The sequence below is a fragment of the Xenopus laevis genome, chromosome 3L (assembly GCF_017654675.1).
Source record: "Xenopus laevis strain J_2021 chromosome 3L, Xenopus_laevis_v10.1, whole genome shotgun sequence".
Taxonomy (NCBI): Eukaryota; Metazoa; Chordata; class Amphibia; order Anura; family Pipidae; genus Xenopus; species Xenopus laevis.
The window spans coordinates 91,853,221-91,874,295 of NC_054375.1; the positions used below are offsets into that span (position 1 = coordinate 91,853,221).

At 36.1% G+C, this 21,075-nt stretch overlaps 1 protein-coding gene across 1 annotated transcript in view; it reads left to right on the forward strand.

The window, feature by feature from the left end:
• The window catches only part of exoc4.L (exocyst complex component 4 L homeolog), a 240,322-nt gene that overhangs the window by 27,185 nt on the left and 192,062 nt on the right, over positions 1–21,075 (forward strand). Inside the window, exons 7-8 of the mRNA XM_018252779.2 lie at positions 861–1,038; positions 20,723–20,868. Coding sequence (XP_018108268.1) covers positions 861–1,038; positions 20,723–20,868 — 324 coding nt within the window. The remainder of the gene's footprint in view (positions 1–860; positions 1,039–20,722; positions 20,869–21,075) is intronic.

Here is a 21,075-nt window from a genome sequence, read left to right on the forward strand (position 1 = left end):
TCCTGTGAGAATTGGAAGTAACATGTAATATTCACATTAACCTAATATGTGGCAGACTTTATGCTCCGATTGTGTACCTTAATGCCTTAATCTGATATGTTGTGGTCCTGCGTGACCAACTACACTTTTCATCATCAAAGCCTACATTGTCTGTTATGAAGTATGTTGTTTGTTTCAAAACGCAAAATAAAAACCTTTTAAAAAAAAAAAGTGTAAGCAGTCCTACCATGGGGCCAAAATAGCACCGGACTACAAGAGGGCCTATTTGAAGGTTGTCTGAGCAGAGGCAATCCCATTCTTATTGAGCAAGTTGTTGGTGGATGCTGTTAGTTAAAGGGCTAGAGAGCAAAAGTATGACTTCACTATAATTTATCCTGTCTTGACGTCACTATATATTATTCTGTCTTGCCTTTTTCTTCCCATACACTTAAGTTGACAGGCGGAGACCATTTAGGAACACCTAAAGATTTATTAGTATATAAGTAGTCTTTAGCTGTCACCTCCAGTGTCTGCAATGACAGAGAATTTCTATTCTTTTGAATGGGAAGTGGTAACATGTAAGAAAGGGAAGTTCCAGGTTGGCCTGACTGTCTGGATAGTTCTATAAATACCACAGCACAATTAGTAACATCAGAACAATAATCTTTTATTCCCTGTGTAATTGAGCACAGATCTTTTATTCACCGTGTAATTGAGCATGTATAACATGCATTCTTATAAATGCTTGATGATACAATACAATAAAAGTTAACAAAAGGGAAGTTCCCCCTGAAAAGACCACATTTGCCATAGCTGTAAACGTTTACATTTTTTAATAAATATAGTGCTGTCACTGTCCTCTCCTTTTCCATTTTGCACAGGTTGCTTCTGGAACTGCTGGAGCTTCTCTTTGATAAATTTAATGCTGTGGCCTCAGCCCATTCGGTGGTTTTGGGACATCTGCAGCAGACTGTGGCATCTCCCACCAGCCAATCTGATGGTGATACAAAGCTTTATGACATGGCTGAAGTATGGGTAAAAATCCAAACAGTTCTTCAGGTAAGACACAGTCTGTGGCATACATACACATATATATATATATATATATATATATATATATATATATATATATATATATATATATATATATATATATATAAATGCTTTGGGTGTCCACACTCGATCTCGAGTAGAGCAGAGGTGCACGATCAATGTTCAAAATATGCAGTAGTAATGGATCAGTTATAACAATGCTGTGTTACCAATAAAACACTTTATTCACTTCTACAATGAGTGTGCTGATCCATTACTACTGTGTGTGTGTGTGTATATATATATATATATATATATATATATATATATATATATATATATATATATATATATATATATATACACACACACACACATACACAAGAACCATGACTATCCTGTAAATTATAGCCTTTTAATTGGTGTTTAGTGAAGCCATCGGTTTTACAAATTGTAGGCTTCATACAAATAGTTTTTGTGCTGACATTGCTTCCTTGACAGTTTGGTTTCATCACTTTGGTTTCCAATTGGTAATGCACATTAGTAGTGTTGAGAGCTACCTATAGGTCCCCCTTACTCCCCATTTTCTGTCCTGCTCAGTCACTGAACTTGCTGGAATGGCCTGGGCAAGTTGGCAGTTATCTACTCTACTTGTAGATGATCTTGTGAAGAGTGGAATGATGTCCACTTGTTTATCAACATTTTAAATCCCTTCACAGTCTCATAGGCATGTATACAGGTCTCAGAGAGGTCTCTCAGTCTAGGCAGTTTGGAATTTCAGCAGCTATATGGTTGCAATGGTCTTGTTTACCTTGGCAATCAGCCAGTGGTTTGAATGTGAGACTAGAAAACGAATAGGAGAGGACCAGAATAGAAGAATAGGGATACAAAGTAAACTTAATAATACAATTGTAAACTCAAAGTGACCCCCATTTGAAGCTGAAAAGATGTATAAAAGGAAGGCAAATAATTAAAACTATAGAAAATAAATAATGAAGACCATTTGCAAAGTTGCTAGGAATGGGACATTACATAGCATAGTAAAACTTAACCACCTCTTTATTAAAGTGTGTGATGACTTTTAATGTGTTTATTTTTTCATCTTATAGCCATCTGTTACATGGGATATAGTCTGCTTGCAGCAGTAGACGGCGATCTCCCTTCTAGCATGTGTTTATTTAAAATCTGACAGATATGGGAGATGTCATATATTTTATGAATGTACTTTTTTCCTTTTGTGAAACTATTGTGTGTTGTGGCACTTAGACATTTCCCAGTCACCTTACCTAGAGGGAAATAAGGAGTGCTTATGTAGGCAGACTTCTGCAAGGAACATTTCTAACCATTCTGCATATACGGGGGGTCCTGCCTATCACTTTGAAAACATTTACTCAATTTTATTTCAAACTGATAAAACAACTGTTTAGACTGCAGTATTTTGTCAGTGTTAGAGTATAAAATTCCTGTGTTTGTGAGAGTTTCTCTGAATACTTGATCCTTTTTTTATCTTTATTGATGGCAGCAGTTCTTTCTGTAAATGTTTTCCTTTTTTAATTAAACCTTAATTTACTTAGAACTGTATTCCAATGTTCTTAATTAAAGTGATTACTTTTTCCTCTAAAAATGCATTTGGAATACAAATTACGGTCTGTATCTCAGTCGAGCACTGGTTGTCATTTTTATTATATGAAACCACCTTATTCAATTTCTTTCTGGAGATAATTGACTTTAATGTACTCACCTCATCACAAATCAGCCCCTACCTTGTTAAATTTATTGTGGCATTATTGAAAAAAGGTTTATCGCCTGAAGAGACAGGTGGAAATATATGGCAAGAATTAGATTAGTTATCAATTAGTACAGAGGGAAGGACCAGAATACAGTTTGATATTGCTCATTGCCTATATCTCATTTTTCTGTTCTTGGCAGAAGGAAATATCTCTTTTTAGACATGCCTTCTGCTACTGTTATGACCATTTTTAACCAGTTTTGTTAAAGAACCCTGAGGTATCAGGAGCAAAAGTTAGAAAAACTTCACTTTCACAATAATCACACTACTGCTGTATATAGACTTCTTGGTTTGACTTTTAGTGGTTCTGATGTTATTCTACGTTTTCCAGTATCTTGTAATCACCTACAAATTAGAAAACAAAAGCAAAGATCTGATTGGTTGCATGTGCAACATCATTGGTGATATTTATCTCCAATGTTAGTAAAGCTGACCCTAAGTTTTATTTTTCTCTTTTTGGTGGGTGTCATTTCCTTTCCCCTGACAGAGCATATGCACTGTTCTTAAAACATCAATATTTGTACTTAAAAAGCTAGTAAGAATACACAACTTTGCATATTTGCAAGTTGATGTAGGGAACTCTTTAACCTTTGCATCACCTTGCCTTAAAGAAACATTACAAAGTAGAAGGGAAGAGGAGAGATTTAGGACTAATATTTCCAGTAATGAAGTGTTAAATTTCATTTTTCAGGGGAGGGTTGCTGACTGAAAACTGTTCTAATTTGATACATTTAGTAAAGCCACCTGCAATGTTCAGGGGTATAGTTTCACTTTGAGGAGGCCCCATTTTGTATTTTACAATTTTTGTTATTTCTACTGAAGTACATAACCTTGCATTTATTAACATTGTACCGTGTTTGGTGTCGAGTTCTAGAGTGTAGTCAAATCTCTCTACAAAGCAGCGACATCCTTGATGGAACTTTTAGTTTTGCACAATTTAATATCATTTTATATTAGAATAGAGATCGTATTTACAATTCCCACTTCAAGGCCATAATAAACACATTCAAAAGCAAAAAGCCAATCACAGACCCCTGCTCCATTTACCACCAATGTCTGTACAGACAGTTCTCTATTCAAGTAAAAATATATTCCAGACCAATAGTCCTTAATTTAATCATTAACTTTCTGTGTGTTACTATATTAAAAATGCTTTAGCCAAATCTAATTAGGTCACATTAACTGCCACCCCAATGGCTAGGTTTCTGCTCACCTCTTCATATAAGGTAATTCAAATTTGTACAACAAAATGTGTTCTGCATAAGAACATGCTGGAATAAACTTAAAGTGTTCTCATTTAAAAGTATCTAACCCTTCCAAAGCAACTACCTAAAATAAAAAAAAAGTTGTAAGGTATTTTTGGCTTGGCAACCACATTATTCTATTCAATATATGGATCAATAAAATCCCCCATACTAGCAACTTGATTGAAGTATCTATTTTAATTCTTGAAAACCCCTTCTTTGGCAAGACTTAGGAGAAAAAAAGAGTTCATTATATATCTACTAAAGTATCAAAATGTTTATGGCTGTACCACATCAGATTTTTCTGAATGAAGAGCTGGAAGTCATAAGACTTATTAAAAAGTGTTGATATTTGTGATAATTTAATCTTTATATATACTTAATACACATGAATATTGTGACTATACTGTAAAATATATATATTCTAAACACTGCTTTGTGATGTCACCACTTATAATTGGTGTTTGGGGATGTAATTTTATATCAAATGACTTGTGTATTATGTGAAATAATGTGTCCACTGATATAAAATATAAGGATATATGTATATAGTTCTGTGTTCTGCATTGTCCAAAGTGGAACTGGCATTTCTCTCTCATATGATGGATATATATATATATATATATATATATATATATATATATATATATATATATATATATATATATATATATATATATATATATTATATTATATATCAGTCCTTGAAAGCACTTATGGCATGGTGTATTAACGACGTTGATACACCATGCACGAATAAAAGCTCTTTGATTTATGCTTAATGGTCGTGAGTGCTTTCATGGACTGCTGTTAATATTTTGGTTAGCACCCGGCAATTAATTAAGTGAATGGTGATTGCCTATATATATATAATCGCTTATTAATATTAGTGCTATAAATGTAGCCCTACAGTGCTGAGTTTGCAAGTCAGTGTGAAATTCAGAATGCATCCTGCCTCCATCTTACAAGCTGAAAATTACTTAATTGCTCACCGCCTGCAGTAACACTCCTCCTGGATAAACATTGTGTTTGATATGTCCCAACTCCTCATCACTAAAGCACAGTGTCACTTTCCTTCTGGCGGCCAGTCTGACAGATTGCAGTTTGGACATGCCCTCCCCTCAGCTCAACATGCTTAGTGACGGAGCATTTAATTGTTACTTGGCATAATGAATATTCATGGTTCACAGAACAATACAATTAAGCGCTCAGTTGTCACAATAAAACTTTCCGTGGCCTTTTAGTGAATGGGGCCTAGTAGAACAATCCATGAGAGTGAATGATTCAGTGCAGGGAATGTGCAGAATTAAATATGAGAAGAACAGCTTGTGTTGGGAATACAAAACACACTTTGTGTATGTTAACTTACTACAGTTAATAAACATGCACAGTAAACAAATTTCAATCCAAACACAGCATTTAATCAAGCATTTGCTGTTATATTTGTTAAACCAGTAATGCTCTGAGTGTATCTCTGTAGTTTATTTATTCTAATCAAATCATCAGACACCACTGTCCATCATTTTATGCCTTGCAGCAACTATATATTGTAAAGTACTGTGTGTACCTTTTCTGGGGAAGATATACACATGTGCACAATTTAGGGCTCTAGGCTACTTCAGTGTTATTAGTGGCTTAAAAGCACACCAATTTATCCAATCAGCAGTAAGTGAGCTTTATAGCATTTGTTGAGCTGGACTTTCGAGCAAACCACTACATCTTGAATCCCCCTGACTGGACTGCTCAGCAACACCAATATGCTGCCTGTAACATCATGGAAATACAACGTGCCTTGCATCTCATAGGCAACCTAACCAAAGTTGTCAGACAGCACAATTAAACCATAGCAAATATCTGCATCCCATGCTACATTCCTAAAGCAATACATCCTGGTATCAGCAAGACAAGCTTTGCTGCACCCAAACAAGATTTTCACAAATAGACCCCTTATGATGATACTTCCACTTATCTACAACTATGCATGGCTCACAACCTAAACAAAGTCCAGAAAATAATTTCTATGGTAGAATTTGGAAAAGCTTGGAAAAAACAAACAAACTGATGTATAAAATGTAGGGAGGCACCAAATCCAGGATTCAGTTTGAATCCTTGTGCCTGGCCAAACCAAATCCGAATCCTAATTTGCATATGTAAATTAGGGGCGGGAAGGGAAATCGCGTGACTTTTCATCACAAAACCCAGGTTTCAGTTCGGGATTCAGCCAGGAGCCTGCCCTTTTCTGCAGGATTTGGAATCGGCTGAATCCTTGTGCAGACCGGTTTGTTATTCGATCTTTCACAAAGAATTGGGTGATTCGGCCGAACCCAAATTGTGGATTCTGCGTATCCCTAATAAAATGTAATACTTTTTAAATAGTAATTTCCATTTAAGATGGGATCTTGCTTGTAACATACCCTTGTGTACTAGTGGCCTGGCGAAGACGCCTGCCGCGTGGTGCATCTTTCTAGTAAGTGCCGGTGGTTCCTAGGACGCATGCATCGCACACTTCCGGGTTTTACGCACCATGTATGTGATGTCACATACGTGGCGCGAAATTCAAAAGTATTTAAAGGGGCTTTGGGCTTGTGATCGTTGCCCATTGTTAGGTCTAATTTGTTAGTATCTGGGTGTGATTGGTCTTGTGTATATTCTGGTTTTGATCCTGCCTGACTGTTCTGAACTCTGCCAATTCTGACCCTTGCCTGCCTGATTATTTTGAACTCTACCGATATTGACCTTTGCCTGCCTGGCTATTCTTTGAACTCAGCTTGTACCGACCCAGGCCTGTCTGACCTTGCTTGAACTCTGCTTGTACCGACCACTGCCTGTCTGACTCTGCTTGAACTCCAACTGTACCGACCTGGCCTGCCTGACCACCAGGGGTGTAAATACAGAGGAAGCAGATCCCGTGGCTGCAAGGGGGCCCAGGAGGTATAGGTGCCCCATGAGCCCCCATATACAATTTCAATAAATATTGGTAAAACAAGTCAACTTCTAGACATTTTGGGGACCTGAAAAATAAGTTGCTGTGCGGCCCAGTAATATCTAGTTACACCACTGCTGACCACACTTTTCATCTATTCCTTGAACTGTTGCCTTCTGTCCAAACCCTTGGAAACTAACGTGCTCCTTTGCTTGTTCAGAACACTTGCTTTGCTCCTCTCAAGTTAAGACCTGGTGGCATCTGAGTAGCTGAGGCCTCCTCCCGAGGCCAAAGACGGCTGCTACAGGCAGAAGATTGAGCCGTGACCAGGATGCTTAGCACTTGTTCGGAATTTAGGGAGCCGTACATGACATTGTTACATCCATACCCCCTTCAGGTGCTGGGATGAAACATAGGAGGTAATGCCTCACAATGCCCCACATTCAAACTGTATTTAAATGGATTATCTGGCTAATTTCTATGCAGATTTAACACAGTCTCCAATCTAATGTAATTCACCTATGTATGTAGATGTCATACATTTAAATTTATAAAATAATCTTGTAAAAAAATCTTAGTATTTTTCACTCTGTATCTGGCCTCCTAGTCTAATAAAACACAACTTGCATGTTGTAATGGAAGGGACACACTTCCTACAATTGAGGCACATGTTTGATCCTCCTTTTTCTGGTATGCAGAGTCTACTTTTTATATTTTGTATTCACCTAATCTTTTTTGTAAAAAATCCATCATAAACATTCTACTTTTCCTTGTTTTTCTAAGCATCCCTCGTGTCAGTGTAGACATGAATGTTTTGTCTTCATTCATCTCTGGAGGCAGGACTGAATAATAAGACTCTTTAACCCCCTCCTTCCATATGTAAGGACCAACTCCTTCTCTGACCCCCAATCCTGCCAGGTTGTAAAGGACATTTTTATCATGGCAAAATATCAAACCAATCCTTCTGCTGGTGCTGCTGGAACATATATCAATATCAATAGAGCAAAGAAATCCACACTCAGGTCTTTTGTGATGAAAAAATAATTAATTTATAGCATTCAGCAAGTCTTAAAATAGTTGAGTGCTATACTTCTATACTACTTTGCTTTTTACATTTTTATGGTTATACGTATCCAGCAAGTTGATTAGTAATGTAGAGTGCTCCTTCTAAGGACTGTAATAGGATAGATAAGTCTTTTTTTTTTTTTCACATTTGCAAAAACAAACATTACAACTTGCCCACATAGGGCCATATCACAGTACAATTGGCAAGAGAAGGCATAATCTGAGCACCATACAGCATCCATACATCAACATGTTATTTTCCTACTATGCTCCTTCATTCAGTCATGTAGCCACATGGTATTGCCAAAATATAAAGACACATCTACACAGTCATTCTAGTGTCCCTACACCACCCTCAACTCCCAGCTGTGTGTTTAGGTTACCGCCCTGCACATCCTGTATATGCCAGTTACATATCTTATAGACCCCATAAATCCCAAATTACACGGTCCCCCGCTGCAACTCCAACAGATCCCAATTACACCAAATTCTATCAAATACATCCATGGTATTGTGTTTCAGTGCCGTCAGACAATCCATTCTGCGAATATATTTCATTCTATCTAGGAACTCCTGTTCTGTGGGAGGTCTAGGGGCCTTCCAGTGTTTCGCCACTAAACCCCTTGCTGCCGTCAGGATGTGATAACCATCCTCTGCGATGGGTTTGGCAATTTCGGAATTCTATCTCCTAAGACAAAGACCATAGGGTCAAGGTGCACCGTTACCATTATCACCCGTTCCATATATCCCTGTATCATCTTCCAGTAGCTATCTAGTTTTGAACATCCCCAAAACATATGCAGTAAGGAACCCTCTTGTTCTTTACACCTCCAACACACAGGAGTGGAGGAATCAGGAAACAGTTTATGTAGCAAAACTGGGGTATGATACCATCCCATAATAATCTTGTAAATGTTTTCCTTAACTGAGGCACATATGGAAGTTTTTCCCGCATTTTCCCAAATTCTCCCCCAGGTTGAGATCGTGATCTCCGTGCCCAGGGCCTCTGACCAGCGACTCATATACTTATGAGGGGTTTGTTCAATATCAGTTTTATTGATTGTATAGTACCAGGATGTAATCAGCCCTTTTTGCTGAGGAGATAGTGTACATAGTTTCAATATAGGATGTAACAGGGGGAGCACTAAATCCGGGTACACCAACTGGGCATAATGTCTCAATTGCAAATATAAGTATTGAGGGAAGCTATCTACGACCTCCATTCCCGCTAGTTCCTCATACGTTTTCATCTTCCTATCCGTTGACCTAAATAGAGATTTTAGCCGAGTCAGCTTAGCTCTTATCAGTAGTCCCCGAACAACGGGAGAAAGTCCGGGGGGGAACTCTGGATTTCCCACTAGAGGGATAAACGGGGATGACTCCTGAATACACCCCATTCTAGCCGCCACCTGATTCCAGCATCTAGCCGTATGCTTCATAGCTTCCAGGGGGAGGTTACGAGGCGCCCGCCTATGATTTATCCAAAGGGAACAACTGGGGGACCCAGTTTGTGGATATGTTCTTTCTATTTCAGCCCATTTTGTTAACGGAGCTTCAGTCATCCACCCTAATATCTGTTTCGCCTGAGTAGCTAAATAATAGTTACTTAAATTGGGAACTGCAAGCCCCCCATCTGACTTTGCCGTCGTTAAGATCTGTCTTTGCACTCTATGTCTTTTATGTCCCCATATAAATCGCATTAGAGCCCTCTGAGTATCTTCCAATATTCGCCTGGGAGGCGCAACCAAGGTGTCAAATAGATATAGCAGACGGGGTAAAACATTCATCTTCACCGATGAGATGCGTCCAAACCAGGACAGGTTATATGTATGCCAAATCAGCAATTCTTTCTTTATTGTTTCTAATAATTTTGGATAGTTCACCGAATATAATGTCCCATAGCTCGGGGTTATTTGAATTCCCAGGTATGTGATGCTCTTGTGCTGCCATTTATATGGGAAGTTCAATTTCAACAATTTAAGCTGAGGGCCCTGGATATTAATTGGCAATGCCTCAGACTTAGCATCATTAGTTTTATACCCTGAAAGAGCTCCATATTCATTCAGAGTAGCATGTAAATTCGGAAGGGACGTCTGGGGGCGAAGCAAAGTTAGAATTACATCGTCCGCATATAGGGCGATCTTGTAATGCTGTTCCCGGATCTGGAGCCCATGTATATCCGCATGGCTTCTTATCCGCTGTGCCAAAGGCTCTATACTCAAAGCAAACAACAAAGGGGACAACGGGCACCCCTGCCTCGTGCCATTCCGGATATATATGGGCTGTGATACATTTGGTGTCATCTTAATTTTAGGATAGATAAGTCTTATGCTTAGTAACCCCACTTATATCAAAAATACCTTTTAATAAACCATTTTTAAATTATTTTTTATGCTTTTAAACCATCTTTTTTATTCAAATACATTTGAATTTAATCACCTCAATATTTATGTGCAGCTGGATTGGTTTAAAGATCCTTTTTGTAGAATTTCTTTTATACAGTGAATCATAAACCAGTTAGTACCATTTTATGTGGTTCTCTGCTGTTATCTTTTATTTACAGTTACAGTTCCTATCAATGCTTTCTGTAAATATTTAATGGAGGTAAAACAAAAAAAAGCTTAGCATTCTGGATTCTTTATAGACTAAGGTTTGCTTAAAGGATAAGTAAACCTTTAAAATAAGTGAATGTAAGATTGACGAGGGTGCTATTCTAAGCATTTTGTAATTTACATTCATTATTTATTTTGTTTTAATTCCAATATATTAAGGGATACATGTACTGTTAACATGAATGAATTTTGTTACAACAGCGCCACCTGCTGGCCATTTCCCCACCATCCTGACCACCAAGTAGCCAAGGAAGTTGTCAGGAGAAAGAAGCTGCTCTGATGTTCTTCTGCTTAGGGAAAAAAAATAGATATCTTTCTCACATCTTTCCTAAGCAGAAGAACTTCAGATCAGCCTCGTTCTTTCTTCTAGCAACTTCCTTGACTACTTGGTGGTCAGAATGGTGAGGAAATGACCAGCAGGTGGCATTTTTGTAACAAAATTCATTCATGTTAACAGTTCATGTATCTTGGAATTAAAACAAAATAAAGTGCTTAGAATAGCACCCTAATCAATTTTTAATTCACTTATTTTAAAGGTTTACTTATCCTTAAAAAAAAAAAAAAAAAAGACTAGACGTCCTGTATTGTAACAGTATTCTGAACTATTGTAAATCATAGGCAGGGCTCAGTCTTTACCTCTTGTAATGGTTATTGGTTGTTTTTGTTTGCAAATCTGTATGTGCAATGTATATACCCATGTATTGTGCAGTGCAGCAAAATATGTATTTAGTGAATTAATCATGTTTATTGTTGATGCATATCCAACGTTTCGGCCCACATTAGTGCCTTTCTCAAGGAAAAAGAAAGGCCCTGAAAGTAAAGTATATACATGTGTGTGTTTTATTATTAATAATATTAATAATATGTGAAAACTGGACTAATTCACCGTTATCTCCTGTTTTCATTGTGGCCTTTCAGAGGCATTTGTAAATAGCAGATCACAGAAGGCTCTAATGTTTATCCCTTCAGTAAAGCTGTTAGCACAGCTTGCAGTGGCACACTGCCTGATCTTCCTTGCAACGTGTTCAGAATACTGCAGAGGCTACTATACTATTGTTACATACAACTGCTACAAGTAATAGCACCTAACAAGATCTTATGAAACCTCTAAAGGGGTCACTCTGAGCTTGTTTTGTATTATCACTGTAGTGCCAACCCCTTTTGCTTGGCAACAGATCTGCTCCTTGTGCTGCTTGAAAGACCCTCTAATAACATAAGCTTAGCAGCAAGCACCACATGGGATTACGCTTTGACACTTGATGCTGAAGTATGTCAAATATTTTTCTTTGCAGAGCAGTTCATATGCTTTGGAAAAGTATAAAAATTATGTTATGTCTGATGCTTTATTGCAATAAGACATGATCAACATTATTAGATTATAAAATAGTGAAACTTCAGCCGTATCACCTGAGGATACTATGAATGGGATTTTACACATATTCTTATACATTTATAAGGTGAATATTTGTCCGCTTTAGCTGCTGCTTTGGCTTTTCTGTTGTTCACTGATTTACACGTTTACTAGTCTGATTTATATTTACATTATACATTTTGGCTGCCTAAATTTGTAACAAAAACATGAATGTTCTCATCACTGCTGATTAAAGTAACACTAACATCAAAATGAATAAATAATATAAAAATCTAATGCAGTGTTGCCCTGCACTGGTAAAACTGCTGTGTTTGATTCAGAAACACTACTCTTGTTTATACAAATAAGCTGCTGTGTAACAATGGGGGCAGCCATTCAAAGGAGAAAAGGCTCATGTTACACAGCAGATAGCTGATAAGCTCTGTAAGACATAATGGTGTTATCTGTTATCTACTATTTATCCTGTGCCATATAGCCTTTTTTCAATTTACGCCATTGCTACACAGCAGCTTTTTTATATGAACTATAGTAGTGTTTGTGAAGTAAACAGATCAGTTTTACCAGTGCATAATATTTTCATTAGGGATGGGCGAATAAATTTGGCAGACACGAATTCGACACGTTTAGTATAAATTGTCACACGTCCAAATTGGCGCGAGCATAAAGATTAATGCAAGTCAAAATTATTCGGACGCCAATTGGCTTTAATACATTTGGACAAAATAGTTTTGAGAATTTTGCAGTAAATTTGTGAATTTTTCGCCGAATCGAAACGGCACAGTTTCCGCCATCACTAATTTCCATTACTTTTAAACACTTTAATTTCTTTGGTGTTACTGTTCCTTTAAGCCAAAGAAGTAAGCTTTACACATATAGTTCCCAGGAATTACAGTTCTGTACTTTATCTAGCAATGTCTGCTTGCTTTTTGTGCCTATTTTACAAGACTATTATATCAGGGTAACAGAGTCTCTAATGTTTTAGAATTCTTTAGCATTTAGAAAGGGAGTTTTAAGGTCTATTCAGCAAGAAAATTGTAGGTCAGGATGACTCTCAAGATGTTTGAAGTGTTTTTTAAAAGATACCCTTGTATAAGTTTTAGGGGACATTAAAAAGTCTGTTCTCTTTAAACCTGTGTTTTTTTAACTAGGGATGAAGCATAACTTCTCTGGCTTAGGCTGTATGACATCTCTACTTTGCTTCACTGATTTTATTTCAGACCGAATAAGCGTACATTTGTTATTTAGATGTGCTCTGAATAATAGCAGGAGATGTTGCAATGTATGAGAAAACATAATATAATTCTTCTGTGGCCTCAAAATTGGTAACATTGTCTCTACATAAGGTAAAGTCACATGTGCAAGAATGTAACTGCAATCTCCAAAAAGTGTTTCTGTAGTCCATGCATTGGAATGGACCCTCTCATCTTTTTACATCATTGAACATTGAGTCCTAGTTATATCTAATTCTGTCTAAAATATGTTCCAGTAAACCCCAGTTGTGATATCCTATATCCTACAGCTTACCCTGTCTAACCTTTATTAAACTGACTATCCTCTTAGACATGCAGATGTTCAATAGCAATGGCTATTCAAAATCCAGCTCAGATATGCCCAGCAAATCTTGTTGCAGAAAAATGAAATACATGTATAGGGATGTTGGTAAAACTGAAACTATCTTATCCGTGCCAAAGAGTCAGCTAATGGAACACTTTAGTTTTAGGTGTAGGTTGACTTATGTTAGGACTTTTACCATCTCTCAGGTTTTACTTTTTTCAGATGCTCATTTTAAGCTTTGCTTTTAGAGGAATCATTAGGTTAAGGGAAGCCCACGCTCAGGCCATGAAAAATACAGTTCTGGGCAATTATAATTCTCCTGAAACTACAAGCAAAGGAATAGACAGCTGAATATAATAGACCCTATATTTTATCATTTCAAACAGGATCAGAGTAAAGCTGACAGAAAACTGCGCAGAGTTTGTAATGTCTTACTTAGGTGGAACAAAAAAATGAAAAAAGAAATCGGCTTGTTATAGTGAAATATATCCGCTGTATGCTCTCAAGGTCATAGGTACATGAAGTGACCTTGATTCATTTTACCCCCTGCATTATATAAAGCTTGTTTTTTTCTCATAGTAACCATTTCATGTGTTTCTGGCAAAGTGATTGCTGCTGATCCTTTAGGAAAAAAATAAAGTTTAAAACAGTATTTTTATAATTTCTTATATTCTTTATTTAAAAAAAATAATATACTTCCCCATATACAGGATACAAAAAGTGATAAATTATTAAAAAGCAATGGCATAGAAAATTTCCGTTCGCTCCCGAAGGCTTACAAATATGTATCTGCTGTACATGCAGTCAATATAGCTATGTTTTCTTAGCCTAATTCACTTGTGTAAGCATTTGGAGTGCTTTCAAAATATTCCGTTTTTTGTAGAGATATGGGATCTGTTATCTGGAAACCTGTTATCCAGAAAGCCCTGAATTAAACAAAGGTCGTCTCCCATAGACTCTATTTTATCCAAATAGTCCAAATTTATAAAAATTATTTTCTTTTAATAACAAAACAGTTCATTGTATTTGATCCAAACTAAGATATAATTAATCCTTTTTGGAAACAAAACCAGTCTATTGGATTTATTTAATGCTTACATGATTTTCTAGTTGACTTAAGCTATGAAGATCCAAATTACAGAAAGATCCATTATCTGGAAAACCCCATGTTCCAAGCATTCTGGATAACAGGTCCCATATCTGTACATCTATAAAATATGGGCTATATTTCCTATGCGCTTTTTCAAGCTCTTTAAGATCACCATATTGAGCCCAGCCCCTGCGCAATGCAAACTGTACTCTTTACCAGATAGAAAATTCAGTGCAAAGGACATTTTCACATGCTACAGGTTATGTTTAATTTTACTTGTATCTGTTAAATCTAATATATGTTAAATATAGTATCTTTGTTTGTTCCGTGTAGTAGTGTTTACTTTTTTATTGAGAAAATGAAAACATTGTAACATTAGGTTCAAATAACAGCAAATTAAAAACACGGCAGTGATTATTTTTTGAGGAAATGGGAAGAACACTTTGTTGCAGAATAGACGCAAGAGCAATAAGGAGGATCAGACAAGGCCAATAGTCATTGGAAAAAACTCTTTGTATATAATACATAGAAAGCAAAAAATAATTCTGTGCTTGAGCTTCAAGTCATTTTGTACAACGGAACAATTACATTTTCTTTCTTTAAATATTTTTTTCTTGCTGTATATTTACTGTTTTTATAACGTATACATCATAAGTGGATGGTTTACAAGACAATGGTCTAATTGCCTTAGGAGACCTTTGGCCAAGCAGTACAGTAATTCCTTTGATGTAATGTCTTTCCATAGTGTCTTTTGAGCCATACATTTCTGCTTCTATTTAAACACAATTCATTACTGTTTCTGAAAAAGTACAAAATGTTAAACTTAAAAAAAGAAGTCGGTTAAGGTAAAAAATAGAATATCAGATATGTAAAGACTCTACCGTGGCCTCATTAATAAGTTAGAAAACCCAGGTATGAGAACCGTGGTTAAATTCTGATAATTTAAAATTTGCTAGGAATAAACTAGGGGCATTAAATGTATATTATTATACAGGTAAGGGATCTGTTATCTGGAAACCCATTATCGAGAAAGCTCTTAACTACAGATTGGCCGTCTCCCATAGACTCCATTTTATCCAAATAACCCAAATTTTAAAAAAAGATTTCCTTTTTCTCTGTAATAATAAAACAGTACCTTGTACTTTATCCAAACTAAGATATAATTAATCCTTATTGGAAGCAAAACCAATTTAATTTTTAAAGGATTTTCTAGTAGACTTAAGGTATGAAGATCCAAATTACGTAAAGATCTGCTATCCAGAAAACTACAGATCCTGAGCATTCTGGATAACAGGTCCCATACCTGTATTAAAGATTATCTGTTTTGGATTAATTTATGTACACAGATTTATTATTCACTGAGCATTGAGTTTGTGGTAACCCTCAAGTGCATTTGTTAAAAAAAAAATCTAAAAGTTTGCAGCCTTAAACCTAAAAAAAAATCTAACAATCAATGCAAAATAAAGTGACCTCGTTTTTATCACATTTTCTTATAATAGTTACCACAAACCCGACAATAGATAGATAATCAATCTGAACCTAAGTGTAATGAAAAGGCATTCTGCCCCTGAAAGTTTAATGCTGGACACTGAGCCTGTGTTAATCATTTCACATCATTAAAGATAAAGAATAAGTCAGATTAACTAGCACCTGCATGTGCAGAAGTTGAGATAACTTTATTTTTTAACAGCTAAACAATGTACCCTTATACTGTATTAAAAAACGCATTACCAGAAAAGCATTTAGGGTAATTTGGGTAATGAAATAGCTGCAAACAGAATTAAATCCATTAGCAATACCAATTGTCCAATTAGAAACACCATTAATGTATGTTTGCTAATGTCTCTTAATTCGATGAAAACACAAATTAAAACCTTTTTCCTGTATGGAGGCACTTTAGCAAAACTTTAAGAGAGGGCATTTAATTGCTCAAGCGTCATAAACTTTCAGAAAAGGCCTGAGGTGCAAGAAGCTTGCAGGTTCACTTCATATAAAGATTGAAAATGTTAACCCTTCATTGTATGTGGAGGACACTACAGAGTGGCCAGCTGCATTGGCTATCTAGAAATAATGATGAAAAATTCTAAAACTAAGAATTTCTGTTTGAGTAGAAGGAGAAGCTAGTGTTTATTCCAAACCTAATTAAACCACCAATGCATTAACTGCATTCCCTAACTCCTACTATACTAGAGTGAATTGTATATGCAGTGACACTGTTGATATGGATAAAATGGAGGAAATTACAGTAAATAGTTTAGAACCCTGTGATTATAGGAAGATTTACCTTATATTTACCTTACATGGTAGACCATGCTTATATATCACCCTTATAATAATTGTTTGGTCTCCTGAAATGTCCTATTCAAATATTTATATTAGTAAAACTATCAGTCCCGTTATGAAACTGTTTCAGAAACAACGCAGCAGAATAAAGCATACACTGGAAAGCGCTCTTAATAGTAAATTGACATTTGACGAAGCAGCATTATTGTTCCACTTTGGAAGGTTTCCAATATGTAACCGTTCAGCGATCAGCTTCTTTGTTTCCACCTTGTATCAAATAGGCTATCTGCTTTGGGATATTTTTATCACATGTAATAATGATGTGAGGGTCAGAAAAAACTCAACCTGTACCCCACCCAAACCTTCAAAATGTGTCCAATATAGGACCGGTGCCCAACCCATACCCGCATCTGCATGCTCAGCACACTAGAAAAGGGTCCTGCTTACTAGACAATATATACACATATTGATGCCCTGCTTACTAGGCACAGTATACTCATAGGTCAGGTTTATTAAAATGTGAGTTTAGATTTCAATAAATAAAACTCATCCATGTTCTATGCATTCCTGCTTTTTAGAAGCATATTTATCAATGGGTAAAAGTTAGAACTAACCATTTGATAAATATGCTTCAAAAAAAACCATAGCAATGAATAGAACGTGGGTGAGTTTTTATTTATTAAAATCTAAACTCACATGTTGATAAATCTGACCATATTGATTGATGTCAATCTATATAAGTGCTTATATAGAGAAAATGGCAGCCCTGCTTACTGGATAAAGTATACGCATATTGATGACAATATATTTATTTGCTAGTGCTTACATGGAGAAAAGGGCAGCCCTGATTACTAGAGATGTAAAGGAACTTTTCAGATTTATATTAAAGGAGCAGGTGGGTGGATTGTTGAAGCTACAGAAATGTAGATTGCAAAATGTTGGGGAATTTCTTATTTAGAACCAGAATGAGACTACAGAAATAAATATGCTCTGGGGAAAGGATGTTATATGGTAGTAAATGTCATGTTATGAACAAAGAAGGAGAAGATGGTAATTTTTGACTAATTGCTTTTTGTATATTCTTATATATATATACAAAAAGTATAGTAATAGTTTAGTAATAGTTTTTGTATATTTTTAACACACGCATTCCATGAACTATATTGTCCCTGCTAAAAAAGGGGTGGTTCACTTTCAGATTAACTTTTAGTGTGTTATAAAATGTCCTATTTTTAGTAAATTGGTCTTCCTTTTTTTTTTATCATTTTTGTATTATATACCTTCCTCTTCTGTCTTCTTCCAGCTTTCAAATGGGGGTCACTGACCCAAGCAGCCAAAATGATTGCTCTGTGAGCCTGCATTGTTATTGCATTTTTGTTCTTTGTATTACTAATTTTTCTATTTAGGCCCTCCCTTATTCATATTCTTGTCTTTTTTTCAAATCACTGCCTGGCTGCTAGGTCAACATGGAACCTAGCAACCAGATTGCTTAAATTCCAAATTGAAGAGCTGCTGAACAAAAAGCTAAATAATTAAAAAAATGCAAAAATAAATTAATTGCAAACTGTCTCAGAATATCACCCTCTAAATCATACTAAAATTTAATTTAAAGCTAGCAGGTCAGTAATCTCAGATATAATTGATAACTATACTGTACATGCTTAATGCGTTAATTGTAGGCAAGACCTCTGTCTTTTTTGGTGCATTATTGTCCTAAATAAAGCTGAAATCACAATTAATTTAAAGGTTAACAACCGCTTTAAATTATCATTTATTATCTTGCTGCTTTTTTTGTTCTTGTCTTCCTGCTTATCATCACACTTAGCTGTTGGATCAAAATATTTTTATTCACTTATTTTAATTTTCAGACTGAGGTCTTGATAGAGAAAGCGATAAATAGAGGATAATCTAGAAAAGTATATTTGTATGAAAACTGTTTATTTAGCTGAAGCAGGGTTTTACATATGGGCTGTTTTATGATATATATTTTAACAGAAACCAGCATCGTTTGGGGGGGTATAGTTTTCCTTTTACTATGGCAGTGCTATTTCCATAAGTAACAATGATTCAAGAACAGGCAGTATGCTGGGATAAAGAAGTGTACTTCTCAGATTATTTAAATCCAACTCATGTAATATGGAGAAGAATTGGCTGAACCTGTAAATTAGATCCGGTCTCCTTGATTGTCCTTTTCTACCTTTTTGAAATGTTATAACAACATTTTTTTCTCAGGAATTAAGCAATTTCTATGCATACACTGTATCAAATAAAAGTTAAGTAATTTCAGAAACTTTACAAAAAGGGGCCACTTTTAACAGATAACAAAATACATATACTCATATCTCTGCAAGAAAGATAGCTAGGTCTAGACACCTTAATTAAATGTGAAGCACCAAGGTGCTTATTTTGACATGGAGCTTTTACAGTAAAATGCCAGAATTAATCATGCTGGACACCTAAGAAAAAGCTCTGGTTTTAGCAGGAAAAATGCCAAAAGGATTTTTGTTATTTAGCAGCACACTTTGACTTGTGGTCTTTTAGCACTTACTTAAAGTGATACTGACACTAAAAAAACTACTGTTCAAAATGTTAAAATGTTAAGTTACCTATTGGCCATGATGATCATTCTTCACTGATAGCTTTTGTAATTAATTGTTACTTGAAGTTTCTAAACCTAATAGTTTTAGTCTCATGAGTCCGCTTCCAATCCCCCACATGCAAATGAGACAGTGATTTTTGGGTTTTGCTGTGGCTCTATACACATATTTGTTGAACCAGTATAAGACACAAGAGGCACATCTTTAAAGGAGAACTAACCCTCCCCCAATATAAAAAGCCCCATCTACTACCCTAGATAGTCTACCCTCCCTGCTTCCTTCCCTCATAGCGAATTATTCCAGTAAGTGTTTTTGGACAGCATGCTCACTTATTTATGCAGAGTAGCTCAGCAGAGCTCATGAGTGGCGCCTTCCAGGTCTTCGTTCTTCTTCAGATCTTCTTACTTCCCTTCGGCAATTTTTTGAACTTTTCGATGCATGCGCATGCCCAAATACTGGTGTTCAATTGCTGCAGAAGACCCAAAAGAATGCGCCCATGAGCTCCATTGTGCTACTCTGTATAAATAAGTGAGCATGCTGTCCAGGGGTCCATTCTGGAATAAGTGCATTATGCAGGTAGGAAGCAGGTAGGGGGGACTATCTATGGTCGTAGATGGGGCTTTTCTTATTGGGGGACAGTTTAGTTCTCCTTTAACAGGGGTTTCTGTTAAACCACACACATCAAATTCTATAGGTTAATTAGCATTACATCTTTGTGGCTTTTAAAATATATTACAGGTACGTATTTATTTTAGTTCATTGGACACTCCACAGTTAAAGCTATCCAGCTGAGTTGTTTTGATGCTTAACTTGGCATTTAGCAAAAGAAACAATTGGCAGAATCAGTGACCTCTTATGCAAGTTCAGCTCCACTGGATGGATAATAGTGGCTTTATCATTGTGGAATGGAGAGAGTTTCTTTTGCAGTAGTAACCTTTCATGCTTCTAAGAGTAAGATTCCTGGCAAAGAATGTTTGATCTTGTTGTATATGATGTGTCATAAAAGTTATGTGAAAATGCCATAAATAATACTGCATATTTTTTTCTTTTGAGAGAAAGGTACATGATGTTCAATTGACTGAAGCATTATAGTTAAGTAAACCACTTTAGAAATTATAGTCTTGATGATCTTTGAAAGGTTGTGTAGTTCTGCATCGATTCATTTCCATATTTTTTGTATAGATCCTGCTTACTGAGTACCTTGATATGAAAAACACCAGAGCATCCTCTGAGGCATCGACCCAGCTGAGTTATGCCAGCACTGGCAGGGAATTTGCTGCATTCTTTGCAAAGAAGAAACCCCAAAGGCCTAAGAACTCCCTTTTCAAGTATGTGGTGTGCAAACTGATCTTAACTTAAAGGACAGTTCATTGTAAAAATAAAACTTGGCAAGTATGTTTTTTAATATAGTTAGCAAAAAAGGCTGGAGTAAATGGATGTCTAACATACTGTAATATCCAGAACACTACTTCCTCCTTTGCAACTAACCTGTTACCAGTCTGTAACCAATCAGTGACTGAGCCATACTAACTGAG